Genomic DNA, 18,498 nt, shown 5'->3' with positions numbered 1-18,498 from the left:
CAGCCTTCAGAACACTTCTGTTGACACACAACCAAGACAAAAACCAGCAGCTAAACATCACACATGAGTAACTCGGATTCCTCTGCTATAAACCACCTCCTCTGCAGGGTGCTTACAGACTGCACTTGGTGCTGGTCTCTGCAGAGGCACTCCTAGGTGACAGGTCCCACACAAAGGTGAAACACTCTTGCTTGGACAGTAAGGCACAGGCCAAGAGATGGCAAGCGTAGGCTCACCAAGGCTAAAGAAAGCTGTCAAGTGGGAACAAAAAGGATTTACAACACTTTCCCCACTATCCTCCTGTTCTAATGGCAAAAATTCCCTGTTCTGATGGCAAAAACTGCTTTAGTTCAACCTCAGGACTGGACTGGGAATTGTCCTCACTGGGTGGGCTCTGCTCCTACAGTACAGAAATCCCCTGTGGGGTAAAAAAAAAGGCTAAAGCAGCCCTGCCCATAGCCAACAAGATGGGAGAAAGTAAACAAAGAAGAGCCCTTTGCTTGTAACCCCTCTCGCACTGCCCTGGTATGCTCCTGGCAGTGCTGGAGGGTGCAGCCCTCCACACTGAGAGGCAAAGTGGCAAAATAAAGGCAAAGCTCCCAGCCTCCTCCTGGTAAAGCACCACCTGCCCCGCCTCAACAGCACCCGGGCTGCCAGTTGCCCCCACTCCTGCATTTAGATCAGTCCTATAGGTCATGAGTCATTCCTTAAGAGTCCTTCAAACTGTTCTATGCTCCCTTGCCACTCCCTTGGCAGCAGGACACATTTGGCCCCCACTGTGTGGCCACTGCCCCAAGATCTCCCAGTTTCACCAGCAAGGTGTCACAGGAAACACCATTCTCTGTGTGTTGCCCTCGGTGACCTGGAGGCTTCACCCTGGCAGGGAACAAAGCAGATAACAACACTGCAAAACAAGGCACAAAGCTCAGAACCAGCACTGCAACCAAGAAAGCTCTCAGCTGTCCTCCACCTCAATGGCCATCCTGGTCTGCCTGGGACCTGTCAGGCACAGCAGTGGGAGAAAAGGAGAGAAAGGGCTGTAACCATTGGGAGCAAAATCAGGCTCCAAGCCTTAGATGGGCCTTACTTACCACGCTGTTGGCTGGTTTGCTGGCATGTGCCTCCATCTGCTGCCAGTACTTCTTAGACTCCTGCACAATATCTTCATGGGTCATTCCTGGGAACAAAAAGGAGACAGAACTGAGCCATACTGTTTTGGCCAAGAGGAGAGAGGGAGGGGTTGCAGGACTTCTTAGTTTGGGCTTAGTAACCCCTGAGGGGCTGACAGCTCCCAACAGTCCCCCTGGTAATGTCAGGACTGAGTTGTGACAGGACCCACCACAGAACATGTCTAATCCCTTGCTAAGGAAGCTACTCTCTACACAAGCCAAACAAAAGGAGAAGAGTTCGGTCTCCTGGGCTTGTTCAGACCTGGCTTTCTGCTCAGGCAGTCTGCAAACGACCCAGACACTGCCTCCAAGCCAGTAATTCTTCACTAGGGTCAAGAGCTTGACCAAGGCTGTCCCCCAACACCATATCACCAGATTGTACCAAAGTCCTAAAGGCAATGCTTTGTTCCTGTTGATCTGTGGTATATGGAGTTTTTGCCTCTAGCTTGGAAGATCACAGATACCCAATGAGACATCTAGCATCTCCAAGACCCCAGAAGTCTCACCTCTTACCTGCTGGGATTTTTAATTAGCCTTCAAGTTGAGGGGGCTCCCCATTAATCAACAGGTGAAGAGGAAAGTTGAAATTCAACACATATAGACACCAAGCACAACCTAGGCAGCAAGGAATGACCGACAGTGCAAAACCAACCAAGAAACAGCTGCTAGTAAGTAACAAGCAAGGAAAGATCTGCAAGGTCTCAGATATTAGAAATACAACATCAGACAACAAGAGAAAGGATTGGCCAGACTTTATCAAAGGAATTAGCTCCTGACCAGCTCAAGTGGTGAGGGAACAGCCTCTGTTAGCACCAGCCAGCTAGATGGGTGTTCAAGTTATTAAGTGGCCTAAAGACCCAAGATAGCTGCCAAAACAAACTGAAGCAAGTATCTTGCACAGGCAGCTGACTGCAACAAGAGGGGTGCTGAGGAAGGCCTTGATGCAATATCCCCAGGACACAGACACTGCAAATTTGATTGCTTTGCTAATGCCTACAGCTTTTATTACTGAAGTGAGGTGTTGCCCAGGAGCATTACATAAACACAACCATTGATCTGGGAGACAGCACGTTCCAGAACTTAAGGGCCACTGAACACAAGTTTTCATCTCAGCTTAGGCTGTGTGTAGCTTGGGTAAGTTACAGCATTCCTGACCTCAGTTTTCCTATCTGTGATTTTGGCTGTTCATGTCCCTGTCAGGCAACACTACTGCCATTTGCACAGGGCTTGAACAGGATGAAAAGCATTCAGGGAACTTCACCATTCTTTAAGAACATTTGCTCAGGCCTTTAAAATGGCAGCTATTGCATAGCTGGTACTGCTCACAGATCAGAGCTGTTGGTGAATATTCTACTTCTTAACCATTAATCCCAGAAGAAATGGTGTAGAGTTGGAAAAATTGCAATTCCCTCTTCCATGTCCAAGTACTCCAGCGTTGGACACAATGCTGATTTGTACTTTGGGGACAAAACCTCTACAGCTGGGAAAACTGCATCAAAAAGTTAACATGCTGCACGGGACCTGGCAGGGAAAGGGCTGAAGCAGCTCCCACCTTCTCCATTCTGCACACCTGTAATCCTTGGGGTGCAGAACCAAAGGGGGAAGCATATAAAGGTCTTGTCAGAAGACTGAATTTCAAACGTAGTTCTTGTGACTGCCTTCTTCCAGTTCCAGAAGTCTGAACTAACTCAACAATACAGTCTAGAAATGTGGTGGTTGGGAAAGAAAAACCCTCCCAAATGTGAAAGGATGGTTTCCAATCTACCAGCTTTCCAAAGCATGAACCATTACACAGAAATGATCTGGGAACCAAAAGGCCCATGTGTTGATTACTTGTAATACTTCAGCATCTTTTGCAACATCATTAGTGAAGACAAAGAGTCTGTTATTACCACTGGTGTAAGAAGATAGCAAGAGATGTCTGTGAAAAGCCACAGTGAACAAGAAAATAGTCCTGCCTGTCCAATTTTCAGATCTTGGGAACCTTTACTCCACTAATACAATCCTTTATCCCCATGAACAAAGCCAAAAGTTCTGTAATTGCTCAAATGGCTGTGAAGTGTTTCAAATGTAAGCTGCCCTCTTCCTATTCTTGCTGAGCAAATAGTGCCCAAATGAAACTTTCTGCTCCACAGCTAAAGCATTCCCAGAGAATGGCAACAACTGCCTTTAATCTCGGTTTCCATAATGAAGACTACACTTAGGAGAGGTAATAAACTGCTACTCCAGGAAGGCAAACTCACAAGGAAAGCAGACTCATACACACAGCCCTGCAGAAAAATACCCCACAAGATAACATCTCTCCTATTGCTGGAAAAGGTGGAAATAAGCACAAGGCTTAATGATCACCTCTGCAGCTTAACTCACGGCTTGTTTCATCTCCTCAGCTTCCCCTTTGAAATCATTTCTTCAAGTAAAGAAGGCAAGAAGAAAAAAATCAGTCTATTTCTTCTGCAGGATGAAGAGGAAGAAACAGAGAGAGAAGGAAGAAGGAAGCAAAGAAACTTTTCGAATAACAAAACCAAACCAAAACAACAAAAATAAACCAACCATGGGATGGGGAAAAAAGCAAGGTACTTGAATATTAGAGTGCCCGGAGTACAATGAGCAGTATCACAAGCATGCAATGGGCAGCAATGGTGGCCCACGACTCACAGGCAATGTGCTATCTTAGAAACTCCAGAGCTGTAATTTTTTAATTTCCTGAGGCCACAAGTAAATGAGGGCAAATGGAAAGATTAAAGATGGCATTTGCCACAGTGTGCTACTTATTCATCACTGTCCCTCATGAGCTGAAGCCAGGGCCAAGGACTGCACTAAACATCAATTATGACATCAAAGAATGGTGAGAAACATCCATAATGTGTTTCCTCTCTGAAGTACTCCCATTACCAGGCTGGGTGTTGCACTAAATGAGACCCTGTGGTGAAAAAGCATGTAGGTAGCACTGTGGGTGGACCAGTATCTACACAGCCAACAGGAGAGCAGCCAGAGAAAACTTCCAATATGTCAGACAGACAAAGAGACAGGACTCAAAGTGCTAGATGTGGCAGTGTCATTATATGCTTTCCCTGAGTACAATCTCTGTAAAACCCTCTCCTGAGGCATGTCATCAAAGGCTTTTTGGGAAACACCAATTATCTTGCTGTTGGTGAATTGGTTTTGAGAAACTGGAGATGCACAGCCTTCTTTACATAACCAACTGCTTTGTCACCTGTACATGCTGCCATTCTCACTGCAGCAGATGTTCACTCAGGAGTCCAACTGCCATTTGCACAAGATCTAAGCACCAAACACCTCTTGGGATTCAGCTCTACCTAATTATAATTTTAATTTATTCAGCTGGTCCCAAGGGAAAGGCTTTCTGGTCTGCAAATTATAACAACACTGCTCCTGTAAATGGACAAGGGCCAAATCACCTCACAGAACACCTTGGTCCTCTCTTCTGTGTCCCTGAGGAGGCAGAGTAAGTAATATGCACAAGTGAGTGACACCGTCTCAGTACTCCCAAATCACCTTCTTCCCCTCTCAACTGGCCCTGGGTACACACTGGAAGAAACTCAGGTATACACAACACCAGCCAAGTCACACTCACCTGAATATTGCTGCAGCAGCCAGACCTTGAGCTCAATGAAACTGTGAGCAAAGTGGCAGCTGTCCTCACGCAGGCAGCCGTAACGCACCTCATGTCGGCACACGTCGAACTGGAAGTGCTCCTGGAACTGACGGATCTTGGAATATTTCAGGGAGGTGGAACGCACAATGTGGACCAGACACCTGCAGAAAAACAAGAAGCACCAGTGGATCAAACCCTCCCCACCTCCTCCTTACATATGACATCTAGACATTTGACAAGGCAGGAAAAGGGCACAAGCAAATTGATTCCAGGAGAGACAGATTTCCTCTGGGAAAAGCAAACCCCTGCCCTCCCACCCTATCAAGCCTGGGTAGTTATTTTCACCTTCAGCACATGGGTGATGCTCTGCTTAAGTTCAGAGAATCAGACGTTTCAAAGTACACAGCAAAGATACCAACTCCTCCGGTTCAGAAAGTCCCTACGTCTCAGGTTGCCAGGAACCGACGGAATTGTATGACTGTGTAGTTGACATGTTTGTTATACTTGTTTTCCTAAACATTCACTACCAGACAGTCAGAGGCAGGATCTTGAGCTAGAGGATCTTTGTTTTGACCTTTTTGTAAAGACCAAACTGAAAGGCAAATTAAGTCAATAGAAAACTCAACAGACTGACTCCAAACGGCTTTGCTGATGCCTGAAATCCCTCAGCACCAGGAGCAAACATGCAGGGTGAAGCTCATAGTGCTATTTATCATGATTTGAGCTGTCCTATGATTGGAACCCATAGGGAAGAAAGGAAGAAAGAGACCAGCGCCCTGGAGTTAAACTGGCTGGACTTGTGAGAGATGGTTCCCATCAGGAGAAAAAATTGTTCACTCACTTGTTGTCATGGAAACTGTGTTTTGCAGAAAGGTTGGAGCAGACAGATGGTGTGTCCTTGGTCCCTTTGCTGATAATCCGGGGTTTGCTGTCAAAGCAAATCTGAGAAGAGAAGAATTAGCATACTGGGAAAATCTTAGAGAGCAGTGAACCAGAGCGACTTCACTTGGAAGAGGAAGAAGAACCAGAGTCAGCCTATTCTAATGTTCAAAGTTAGAAAGAAGTGTGGTGAAAACTTTGTGGTAGGGCTTTAAAATAAAGCAAGTCAATCTCTGGGAAAGCTTCCAGAAAACACTTTTTGGCTTATTCTCAACAGAATTTTCCGTTGTGGTTGGAAAAATTTTGGTCAGAGCCGCATATTCTTTCCCTGTTAGACAACAGAACAAGAACAAGGGAGAAACAAAAGAACAGCCACTTCACAGCAAAGAACACATCCTTTTACATGTGCTGCCAACATGGGAAACTCTGTGCTGCAGAGCATTAAGATGATATGAGGCAATTCTCAACTGACCAACTCAGGAGCTCTGGACAGACATCAAGTGGGCATTTTTTGCATTATGGAATTCCGATTTCTAAAGTAACTGGGGCTAAATTACAATTCAAAGCAACACCTCAAGATGGAGGAAGAGACAGGTGATCCCATGAGGCTGTAAGCACCTGGTTCAGCTGCAGGGAGGAGGAAAACTCCTTTCTCCTACACAGCTGCATACAGTGCTCACTGTCCTTCTGGGAGCAGGGTGGTGGCCTACTCCGCACCTTTAAGATTTCCTTCTTGAAGAATGTCCAACCTTCCTGGACTCCTTTTCCCTCCAGTACTCTGTCAACCAGGCTCCTAAATAGGCTAAAGTCTGCCCTTCAGAAGGTGAAGTGGCAGGGTGGTAGCTCTGCTGACCCCTCTCCTTATTTCTCCAAGAACTGAGAATTCTATCATTGCATGATTGCTGTGCCCAAGACGGCTTCCAACCATCGTATCACGCACCAGTCCTTCTCTGTTCACAAACCACAGGCCCAGAGGATGCCTTCCCTAGTTGTCTCCCTCACCAGCTGTGTCAGGAGTTATCTTCCACACACTCCAGGAGCCTCCTGGACTGTTTCCTCTCTGCTGTGTTGTACTTCCAGCAGACACCTGGTAAGTTGAAGTCCCCCACAAGAAAAAGGGCCAACAATTATGAGACTTCTCCCATCTGCCTATAGAATAATTTGTCTGCCTCTTCACCCTGGTTGGGTGGTCTGTAACAGACTCCCACCTTGTTGGCCTTTCCCCCAGTTCCTACCCGTAACCACTCAACCCTATCGTCGTCATCGTTAAACTCTAGACAGTCAAAACACCCCCTAACACACAGGGCTCCCCTGCTGCCTCTCCTTCCTCACCTGTCCCTCCTGAAGAGTTTACAGCCATCATTGCAGCACTCCAGTTGTACGAGTCATCCCACCATATTTTCATGGTGGCAACTATCAACATATCAGTGGTCCAGATACATACTGAAGCGATGATGGATGCCTGCCCCCTCCCACCAGTTCTGTACCTCACAGAGGAAGGTGAAGATGCCCTGATGTTCTTTGAGGAGCTTGGCAATTGTGAGGCTGCTCTGCTTGATCCCACCTAGCGGGTCAAAGAGGAGGTCACGGTTGAGGGTCCCCTTCCTCTCCTCCGTCCACACGTCGATCTCTTCCTGGTGGTACGCGAAGGTGCAGTTATCCCCGTACTTACAGTCCTGCTTGTTAAGCATATCTACAAAGCAACAAACAGCACACACCACCACACAGGCAGGGCAGCCCAGTCAGAAACTAAACTCTCTCTCATCTCCTCCCACTGCCCGTGCCTCACAAGGAACTGAAAGCAAGAAAACACAGAGCTAAAAGAAAAAGGAAAAGACATCTCCTCCCAAGTTCACCTATATCAAGACATTCGGGAAAGTTAATGAAAACTACTGAATGGTGAGAGTCTCCAGTAATGCTGCTATGGTGGAAACCATCTCAAAACAGAGGCGAGCTTTAATTCAGTGCCTGGCCAGGGACAGATCATGACTTAATTAACCCCTTTAAAGCCAATACAGATTAAGTTCTCCCATAGGCCCAGCAGTAAGGAGCCATTTTAGCTTGGCTCTTGCAATCTCCCCAGTACCTTATTAGGTACTCTGTAATGACACTGCCTCAGGGAACCAGTCTGGTCACACTGTCTGCATGCACGGTGGGATGGGCTGGAGCAAAGGAGCAGGGAGAGAATGCTTTTCCCTAGGCAGAACCACAGCCCTGCCATGGGGCAGCTGGGTTGAGTGGGACTAATGTGAGCACACATACAGGGGACAGGTTCTCAGTAAAGCCCATGTCAGCAGAGCAGCTCTGAGCGCTCGACTGTGCGCAGCACCTCACTGAGCCTTTGGAACTCTTCTGCTCCACCACTTTAGAAGCTGCCTGCTCTTCACAACATAGCAGCTCATTGCCCTTCACTGTACTGAGCCATCCAGTCCATAGGCTACTGATGGGACAGGAGACCCTACAGCTAGCAGGCAATATCCAACAGAATTTGCCTCCAGTCTCCCCTGACACAGCCCCTTCCCGGTGACCAACCGCCACAGATCACCTTTGCACAGATAATAGGATCCTACAAAGTTGGTTTTGGTTGGGCGAGGACGGATCCTCTTCCAGGTCTTGTCTTCTGAGTTCTTCAGCCTGCCCAGCAGGATGTCCCGCTTGCACTTGTGCTCCAAGCCTTCCCGATAGGTGTAATCACCAGCCTTGGGCCCTGCCAGAAAGAATAACCCATCAGCCTGGGGAAAGCCAATTCCTAGTCTGTGCCAGTGCTCTGGTGGCAAAGCAAATGCATCACCTGTTTTGGGGTAGCAGATATGACAGGCTTGTTTGAAAACATGAGTAGATGCCAGGGGGTTCTTCACCAGCAGGGCTGTGTTGGGCATTACTGGTTCTGGCTGGGACAGCAGGTGCTCGGTGGCCTTGGGGACAGCTGGGTGACTCGTCCCACCAAGGCTAACCTGAGTGAAAACACACATACCTCTCTGTTCAGCTCTGCAACCATAAGGGCAAGAAACCTCTCTAACCCCCTGCCCTGCTCCAGTCTCTCAAAACCTTTTCATTTCCTCTCTCATCAAAATGTTCACATCTGAAATGACATTTCCAGAAGAGAAGCGTGCAACTTTTACAAAGAGAATGAACACTGTGCTATGTTCAGTTCAAATACAGGCCTCTTTCCTGCTGGTAAGAGACCCCAGTTTTCTATCATGATCCACAGAACAAAATGCCCCCCTCACTCCTTCCCATTCCTTCCACTGTAACCTACTCTGCAATGAAAGACTTTTAAATCAACCTTATCCCAACCTAAGAAAAAACCCAAACTGCTTATCAGTCAATCTTCAGGGACATTCACATTGATGTTAATAGGGCCAGCAGGTGATAGGAACTCCAGAATAAGTTCCGTTCCAAGCTTGCTAATCCTCCCCTTTTTCTCCAAGACTGGAGACATAGGACAGAGGCAGAACATCTGGAGAAGGCTCCTGACAGGGGCAGAGAGCAGCAAAGAACTTTAGTAGTCGTAAGTCAAAGTTGGCTTGCTCTGCCCCATCCTTGAGCATTTTGTGGCTGCCAGATACAGTGGGACACCGGCCTCCATGATCCCCTGCTGACCCTAAAACCTTGGTCACACCATGTTTACCTTGGCAATATGCACTTATGGATAAAAACAGAGATGGAACAAATGTCTTCCTACTGACTCTGGGGGAATCTTTACCTGCCTTGCCACAACATGGGAGGCAACACTCACCAAGGCAGGGTAAGAAGAGGTGCCCAAATTACCTACATCACCCAAGTGACCACTACTACCACCACTACTACCTTGGCTCCAGAGCCCCCTGGGACGTCAGCACGGGGCAGTAGCTCACTCACCACTGGGGCTGGTTTTTGGCTGCCAGGTGGGTGTCGCAGTTCCTGAGAGCTAGTTTCTTCTAGGCAAAAGAAGGGGAAAAGAGGCGCACAAAACAAAAACAATAATTTCACTCTCAGAGGCAGTTCTACTCATAAATGGACAAACAAAAGCTTAATAAATGAATTTGCTTTATTTATTTCATAATGTTTTAATACTTTCTTCCCAAAGCATCTGTTTAGACTTGGAAAAACCCCAGGAAAGGCCATCTTGTCCCAGAAATCCTACTGAACCCAACTCTATGCTGGTGAGCACCGGCATTCCTAAAGTGGCAACCCAAAACTGAGGTGAATGCGAGTGTTCAAGTGCTAACTGGCCAATCTCTGCTGTTCTCAAACTACTTTTGCTGCCAGTATACTGCAATACTGGGAACAAGTTACCAAGAAGCAGTCCACTTCCCTCCTGAACAGGAGGGGACTTAGTCTTTGCCCACCATCCTTCACAGCTTTTCTCCTTGTGACATGAGAGTGCAGAGCCCCATTCAAGAGGACACCCATTGCCCTGAATCCAGAGATGGGAAAGACCTACCTTGGCCTTTACCATTCTGCCCAGCACAACAAGGTCCTGTATCATCTAAAACAGCCATCACCATTCTGCTCACTTTGTGCAAAATGTCAAAGAGTCATTGAGGAGGGGGGTGGAGGAATCATGCTATAGTACAGCAAATTGTGCCAAGGGAGGTGTTCTGGACACCAAGCCAAGTTTAAATCTCACCACTCATCATTATACACCTTTGTGTTCCTGCCTCCTCTTTAGATTTCACTCCATGCACGTACTGGTTATGTGGGATTACACGCCCACAGCCTTCCTCATTACTCTTGAGTTAAACATAATCAGCTACTCTGTCCAAGACAATTCCCTGCCCTCTTCTACATTTATATTCCTGTTCTGCCACACCAGCAGAGAAAGCTACAAGACAGATGTCCTCAGCATTGAAGGAAATAATTTTGGCATGCATTCCCAGCTAAGGCAACACAAAACCTCATCACCCCGCACCTACCAATGGCAAAGGAATCCAAGGTATCCAGCGACCCCCTGCTTGTCCCAAAGGAGTCCAGGGCATCAAGCCGTGTATCTGTGTATGGAAGCAGATCCAGGGAATCCAGCGAATCTAAAGTGGAGCTGCCACTTCCTCCTGGTGGAGCCTCGAAGGCATCCAGGACAGAGGAGGAGGAGAGCTGCTTGGTGGGATCCATCACCAGGCCAAAGGAGGCAGGTGGCAGAGGAGTGGAGACAGGGATGCTGGCTGTGACAACTGGAGGCAGCAGCGGAGTTCCCCCCGGAAACACAGGAATCAGCTGGGGCATCTCTGTTGGCAGGTTGGTAGGAATGGTGCCCTGGACCAGAGACTTCAGGGGAGCAGGAAGGAGGATAAATAGCAAATTAGTATTGGGGAGCGAAGACTGAAAACAGATGTCCTGGGTTTGACTGGCACAGAGTTAATTGTCTTCTTAGTAGCTGGTACAGTGCTGTGTTTTGGATTCAGCATGGGAATAATGCTGATAACACACTGATATTTTGGTTATTGCTAAGTCGTGCTTATTCTAAGTCAAGGACTTTCCAGTTTCCCATGCTCTGCCAGTGAGCAGGTGCACAAGAAGATGGGGGAGAGCATGGCCAGGACAGCTGATCTGAACAAGCCAAAGGAATATTTCATACCATAGAACATCATGTCCAGAATATAAACTGGGGGAAGTTGATCAGGGTCACTGACTGCTGCTCAGGGAAGGCTGGGCATTGGTCAGTAAGTGCTGAGTAACTGTAATGTGCATCACTTGTTTCTCTTGGGTTTTATTCCTCCCTCTCTCTCCTTTTCTATTATTCTTGTTGTTGTTAATATTGTATTTTATTTTGTTTCACTTATTAAACTGTTCTTATCTTAAGCCCCAAGCTTGGGTTTTTTTCAGTTATCCTCCTCACTGGGGAAGGGGCAGGAAGAAAGTGAGTGAGCAGCTGTCTGGTACTTAGTTGCTGACTGGGGTTAAACCATGACAACAGAGAGCAACAGGCTCTCAGTGAAGGACTGTACTAGCTGGAGCAAAAGGACACCTGGCAGCTCAATCCACCTGCAGACTTGCCACAGACCTTCCAATTTTTCTGTACTGCAAACAGTCTGGACCAGGATCCCTGAGGTGGTGTTGGGATACCTGAGTTCATCAGTCTGCAAGGCAGTGCCCTGTGCTGGGCACTTAAACCAGCTCAGGTTGAGAAACAATGCAGCTGAGTTCACAGAGTGCCGAGGTCAGGATAATGATCATGACTCATGGCACCTCTCATCAGGGCTTTTCCAACACAAAAATCAGTATATTGCCTCCAGACCCAACGTGGCTCACATAAGCAACACAGGCAACTAAAATCCAACATAAGTATGAATACAGACGGTCTATGTAGCTCCCAGACCTGTTCAAAGAGCTGAGTGCAATCTGCACAAAATACAAGATTAGAGCATGCCCACTGTATAAAATACATCCATCATTCCTGCTTCACCACACTCATTTCTACTCTCAGACTTGCTTCAACTTCACGGACATGAGAGGCCAGGTTGAAGGAGATGTCAGGGGAGGGGTACTTTGGGTATCTTTTGAGAGACAGCTCCCTGAAGTTGCACACAGCAGAGCAGGCTTGGAGGAGGACTCTACACACTCACAGTAGCAGAAATAAAGGAAAGAATGAATGAGTTTTGCCAGAGGAAGAGATAGGAGAAAAGAATTACAGAAAGAGAAAGAGAGGCAGCATGCTCCAAGGTCCTCATGCTCCAAGGACCTCCAAGGACCTATTTGGAACAAAGAAGCAGGGGACCCATGCAGTGCCCACTCTTACTAGAGGGTATGGTGACCCTTCAGCAAGGGAATCCAGGAGGGAGTCTAGTTCTTCCCCAATGATGTCCCCATCTGTGAAGTCCTCCACGTTCTCAGGCACTGGCAAGGGTACACAGTCTGGAGATGGGAGCAAGCTGGCAGCAGGAAGCGAGGTGGGCAAGCCCTTTGCATCTGAGTCAGAGGGCAAAGGGGCCAGCCCCTCGTTCACAGGGATGGAGGTGGCCACAGGAGCTGGGAGGCACTGCAGGTCCATAGAGCAGTCTGTGATGAGAGAAGAACAGAGCCAGTCACCAGGAGAGTCTCTTGCAGGAGGCAAATAGAGCACAACATGGCAAAACCAATGCTGTATAAATCACGGAAAACAAGTACGCCAATTTTCTGCAAGGAGAGGCTCTAGTCTGAAGAGCACTTGCTCTTTCATTTTTGTTCCCACTCTCCAGTGGCTCACCAATGGCTGAAATACATTCTAAGGGCCAGTGCCCAGTCTGACTGTCAGGATTTGGCAAGCACATACAGCAGCCAGAACAACACGAAACCTGTGGCCAAGAAGTTACCAAATTCCAAACTGGCCAGGACTAAAGGCCAGGGGCACATGATCCAATTTCTCTATAACCCACCCCCTGGTGTTTTCCTTAATATTCATTACTAATGCATTTGGCAGAGATCACTGCCCTCTCTCCCCCTTGGAGCTTTGACAGCCCAGCTGAAAGCTTGCTTACTTGCACACCCTCTCTAAAAACCCAGGCATCCTAAATGGAAGAAGAGAAAAAACACAAGGCCCTATTGGGAGGACAGTCAGAGACTGAGTGTTCAGATCAGGTTGTGCTAACAATGTGTCCCAAAAATCCCCATCAGACTCACTCAGCTGTCCTTACCCAAGTAAATTCCCTGCTCTTGAAGTCTTTTCTGATGTCCACAAGTGGGAGGTTGCTACCCATTTTCCCCCTCAACATCTGCAAATCAGCAAATATGCCCTTGGAAACTCATGTGAGGCGGGGTTGAGGCAGTAAAGAGGTGGTGGTTTTCTCTAAGGTTTCTTCCCGTCTCCAGTAAATAACTGAAGTAGTAAGATGTTCCCATCATGCAATATAAACCTCTGTTAAGTGAAGTTAAGGCTGCAAGCACATATTCTTCACAGAAGAGCATTTTATTCTCAAGAAAAGTAAAGGTTAAAAAAAATTTCAAATGTTAGAAATTTGGAAAATGCAGCGTTACATTTGCAATTCTCAAGCCAAACACCCAAACTACCTTAATTCTGCCCCAGTGCAGATGTCCTGGAATAAAAGAAAAGAAATAAGACAAAGATGCTACCTTCTCCAACCACTCCTCCCATTGGCTGCGCTGGAGCTGCAACAGACTAAGGCTATAAAAGCAAGGCAAAGTTTGGAAGGAGAGACAACAGCTTTTATTAGAAAGACTGGTAAGACTGGGAAAGAAACTAGACAAGCTTCATAGACACAAAACTTGATCCAGCAAGAAATGCTGCATTCTCTCTGCACCGGGTCTGTTCATGCAGCCCCCACGAGAACTCGGCCATCCCTTTGCATCAGGGACCGGGTGAGTGAGCCCAGTTACTGTCTCCTTGTTCACTGGCCCAGGAATGTGCTGGTGCCTTCTTAGAGAGCTCAGCAAATTAGCAATTCCAGCAAACCCTCAAGTCCTGAACAAAACAACAGCAGAGATGACACACACAGGCATGTCCCCCTATCTCTAACCCCACCAGGAGCACGGCACCAACCCCTGCAACCTTTCCTCCAGTATTTGTTGTGAGCGGTCCACATGGATGGACCACAGCAAAGTTCACTGTGCAAGGCACTGGAGGCTGAGCCATGACAAAAGACAGGGAAAGCAGGGGAAGTGGCAAGGAACAGACACAGGTCCCTCTCCACATCCTCAAGCATGCCATTGAAGAAAAGCACATGTTGTACCTTATGGGATCCAACACAGGATTTCAGTGCTGCAGCTGCATACATTTCCCACAGGAGGCAACTCATAGGAAGGCCATGCATGTCCTTAGTTTTGCAGCTGCCCCACAAAGCAGGCTCAGCTCCAACCCCATGCCCCCTTTCCAATGACTTCTCTCGTCTCATCTCCCTTTGGTGCAGAACCCCCAGCCTCCAGGGAGCCAGCCATCCAGCTTTCCTCATGGCTGGAAGCTTGGCCCGATTCCCTGCAGTACAAAGGGATGGCTTGTGCCTTCCCATTTTTCAGATATTTAAATCTGGAGTACTGTCAAGATCCCTACAGAGGCCAACAAGAAGTTCAGAACATGCCGGAAGGGATGGAGACACGTGCAGGCAGGGAGCAAAAGGGTGCACAATGACAGGGCCCCAAAGGATCCAGCAGTTCAGACCTTCTCTGAAGAATGAATGAGGCCCTGCATTTTCCACTCAGACTGGGAAGCAAAGAAAAGAGGCCCTCACACACCCTAAGAGGCCCCAAATCCATAAAAGCTGAATGCATGACCAAAAGGCAGACAATAACATAGGACTCCCCACAGCTCAGTGCATGTGAAGGGCAAGGAGAAGAGCAGGGATCAACAGGTTCCACTACTTGCAAGTAGAAGAGGGAAGATGTCCACTCCCCTCTCCCTGACCACCCAAATCCTGTCATTCCTTCAGCTACTTCCTCCCACTCTACTCTGTCCAATCTTTTTTCCAATTTCTCCTTTCCCATTCCTGCTTTCCTCAGGACACCCCATCCGCTGACCTCACTGACCAGGTGTGATACCCACATCTCACATACTCTCCTTAAAGAATGCTCATGCATCCTCTGCATTCCCCTAATGTTTGCTCCATCTTAAAAGAATAAAAGAGCTTTCTTTGTTGAGTAGCTCACAGACACACCCACACCTGCTGATTTCTGCCCCTCTCAGCCCCATGTATTATTCTAAGCTCAGTGAGGGTCTTATCCATACACTCCCATGAACCAAGTCTCCCATACCAAGCCCCTCCAGCTGGTAGCTTCTCTGGCCATACACCTGCCTGTCCCCAAGGGGCAAGTACAGAGCTTTTAAAAGCATTGTTGCTAGCTCCACTCTCCAAAACAGCAGTGGTTCCCTAGTGCATTAGCTGGCCGATGGCCATACTGAGCCAGATCTGAGCCATGATCTCTCTGCAGGACTAGGCTGAGTTGATTAACTAGGTGACTTCAAGCAAAACATGCAAGGAAAGGGCTTCAAGAGTTTGCATCTTAAAACAAGACAACAACAAAAAAAATCCTTGCTAAAAAAAGTTTGTATCTGAAACTCTCAGGGTACCCAGCACCCACAGCTGTCTTGGAGGCACAACACTCTCAAGGCAATGGGATAACACATAATTCCAGTGCTTTTGCAAAGACTTCCTAGCAGGAAAGGCTCTGTCTGCCTAATCTGCAGCAAAGGTGGCATGCTGCTCTTACACCAAATCCAGATTAGATAAAGATCTTACTGGATGCAGTCATTCACTACTCTGTAGTAGGAGTCCAGTTAATTTTAGCACAGCAAGATAATGTGAAAAACTCTCCTTAATTCACAGAACTCATGATCTCATGTAGCAATCAGATACTGAACTGGCATTCAACAGAGAACTAACATGTTTTCCAAAGCACCCTAATAATGAAATTAGTTTCTTTCTATAAAAAGAGCAATTGCTACTTGTGGTGGTAAGTACTCACACTTAGCTTGACACACAGAGCTACCTTACAAAGGAATAAAGGCTGATGTGCTCAGAGGCAGAGCTTCAGAACTCCAGCACACAAGGTAGCAAGCCTTTCTGCAGGGGCAGAGTTAAGGTCACTTGTTTCCCAGCATGAGAATGTTTCTCCTCCTGGATGCCTAACCTTGAACTCAGCTCTCCCTGGGTCCCTCACAACTCCTTTTGTTTTCAATTTCTCCACCTCAACGTCTTGGAAGACCATATGCACTTAGAGCACAAATAACCTTAACTTCACTTTATCTGGACTGTTTTGGCTTGGAGCAGAGTTTCAGAAGCTTTGCCAAGCACAGCTTAAAGAAAGCACAACTGGAGAGAGCTGTGTACCTCAACAAACCCTTTTAATTCCCAAACGTGTCTTTCACTGGGCCTGGACAAAAAGCTGTTTTTGCAAGAAAAACACTCCTGCTTTGCACCACTTTTTCCTTCTCCTAGTCACCAAAGCTGGGAGTGTGCAGAAGAGACACAAATGCAGGTGATGAACCTCTCAAGCCTGCCAGTCTGGTCATATACCATACTGAAGCCACAAAAGTCTGAGCAGAGAGATATCTTTACCTGTTTCAATGTCATCTATTGAGCCCAATCCATTGGAAGTAGTCTGCAAAGAGGATGCAGGAAAAGGAAGAGGAAAAATATTGTGAGAAATTAATCTTTAAGTAGACATAAATGTATATGACCCTTTATTTTCCTTTATGGCCTCTTCCTGTGCTAGAACAGTAAAACCAATGAACTTTAGGAGGCCATTAATCCAAGGAACCTATTCATGTTTACCTTCAACAGCTGACAAACCCTTTTGCTGCAAAGGAAAACCATGTCTGCACAATATCCAACCATGTGAGCAACTCCATACATAGAATAGGGTATTTTACGTGTGGATGACAACACTGTGCCCCAAGCCCCAGGACACACCCATTGGTCAGCCCACTGCATGGGAGATCTGATTAGCCTGATCTTACACAACGTTCCTTTTCTTAGTTCACATATTTTGCAATCTAACAACCACAAACTTCTACAGCAAATTTGAAACAGGAAAATGTTTCTGCCAAGACAACTGCTGACTTGGAGCTCAAGGCAAGGAATAAATTGAGTCCATATTTTACAGGAACATAAACAGAGGTAAGTATGCGTGCTTTTGGCTTAAGCTTAAAAAGGCACAAGTAAAGCATTTATCTTGCGATATTGCATCTACTACAATGGGTTTTGCACTATTTTCAATTCTTACAAAAGGAAAAGATTTTCAAATTAAAAACTAGGCATAACTATTAAAGAAAGCTCACTGGCCTTACTAGAAAGACGTTAAACCAAATCACTGAACAGTGAGAGGTAAACTAGTTCTTTAGTATCCCATCTTGTTGTACAAAATTACAATGTTTACAGTTTTATTGTTCGTTTGCTTTAAGAAGCATTGTGAAGTACCAAACAGCCTGTAAAAACAGCAAGTGCTTGTTTGTTGGGAGGTTTTTTTGCCTAGTGGCAGAACAAGGAAACCAGTAATTTCTTATATTTTACCTTAGTATTTGTGCTGCCCTGCCCAGCTGGATCTCCCAGGACAACACAAACAATACAAAAACTGTGTATGTACCTTGCTCAGTACATCACGGGATTTCATTTTGTGTATTTCTTCAGAACTTGCACTTTCTGACTTTTACTTAGCATTGTTGTTAGATATGCAAAACTTGAAAACAAAAATTTATTTTAAATGCAAGAGAAAGCAAGCATTCACAATAACTAAGAAAAATAAGCATCTTTGGTGATCTAATTACTGACATAAAAAATTACATCAGTAGAAATATTTTCAAAGAAATTAATTTCTTGGCAATATTCCTTAAAAGCAGAAAACACTAATTAAAACAGTTCAAACCTAAAAGACAATAAATTTGCATGTAAATAAAACCTTAAAACATTCTAGTAGCACAATCCATAAACAGTTAACAACCACAGGATGCACACTCTACCTGGTTTGACGAATTGACTGACGTGCCATTACTGAGTAGTGAGAATGTTTCCAATTCCTGCTGCAAGGAAGAGAGCAGTCTTAGAGCAGAATACAGCCTAGGAATGCTCATAAGCTAGGTAAAGCTGGGTTACAGTATGGTTTCCTTCCAAGCACTGCCCAAAAATAAAAGCCACCCCAAAAGGTTACCCCATTGTGACACACGGGTACACGTTTCAACACTGAAAAGGGACATATGATTGTTCTGTACACCTCAGAACATCTGACCCACAATCAGGAGGCAAAAAACTTCTTGAAAAACAGAAAGGTTTGCTTTTCATTATGAAATTACTACTTTGGGAAGGCATTACAGTATTGGAGTGAAAGCTGGAACTCAAGACAAGAGATCGCAAAGTATTAACAAAATACTAATCACAAAATTTCAAACAATAAAAAGCATTTTGGAGAGTTTAATTTTTATATTTCTAATAT

General features: G+C 46.2%; 1 protein-coding gene and 1 long non-coding RNA gene across 6 annotated transcripts in view; one reads left to right on the top strand and one right to left on the bottom strand.

Annotated features, from left to right (window-relative positions):
• The window catches only part of LOC125324489, a 38,256-nt gene extending 27,691 nt beyond the window's left edge, over nt 1-10,565 (top strand). The window contains exon 4 of the long non-coding RNA XR_007203004.1: nt 9,734-10,565. This is a non-coding gene — a long non-coding RNA (uncharacterized LOC125324489). The remainder of the gene's footprint in view (nt 1-9,733) is intronic.
• The window catches only part of ZC3H7B (zinc finger CCCH-type containing 7B), a 43,825-nt gene that overhangs the window by 11,465 nt on the left and 13,862 nt on the right, over nt 1-18,498 (bottom strand). For 2 of the 5 annotated variants that reach the window (XM_048300403.1, XM_048300406.1), the window contains 11 exons: nt 18,029-18,088; nt 16,629-16,671; nt 12,383-12,642; nt 10,563-10,911; nt 9,526-9,584; nt 8,456-8,618; nt 8,210-8,371; nt 7,152-7,357; nt 5,627-5,727; nt 4,765-4,946; nt 1,092-1,177 (listed from right to left, as the gene is read on the bottom strand). In XM_048300403.1, coding sequence (XP_048156360.1) covers nt 1,092-1,177; nt 4,765-4,946; nt 5,627-5,727; nt 7,152-7,357; nt 8,210-8,371; nt 8,456-8,618; nt 9,526-9,584; nt 10,563-10,911; nt 12,383-12,642; nt 16,629-16,671; nt 18,029-18,088 — 1,671 coding nt within the window. The remainder of the gene's footprint in view (nt 1-1,091; nt 1,178-4,764; nt 4,947-5,626; nt 5,728-7,151; nt 7,358-8,209; nt 8,372-8,455; nt 8,619-9,525; nt 9,585-10,562; nt 10,912-12,382; nt 12,643-16,628; nt 16,672-18,028; nt 18,089-18,498) is intronic. The other 3 variants (XM_048300405.1, XM_048300407.1, XM_048300404.1) reach the window with 3 other exon arrangements.

The sequence above is a fragment of the Corvus hawaiiensis genome, chromosome 4 (genome assembly GCF_020740725.1).
Source record: "Corvus hawaiiensis isolate bCorHaw1 chromosome 4, bCorHaw1.pri.cur, whole genome shotgun sequence".
NCBI lineage: Eukaryota > Metazoa > Chordata > Aves > Passeriformes > Corvidae > Corvus > Corvus hawaiiensis.
This window is presented reverse-complemented; position numbering and strand designations above follow the sequence as displayed.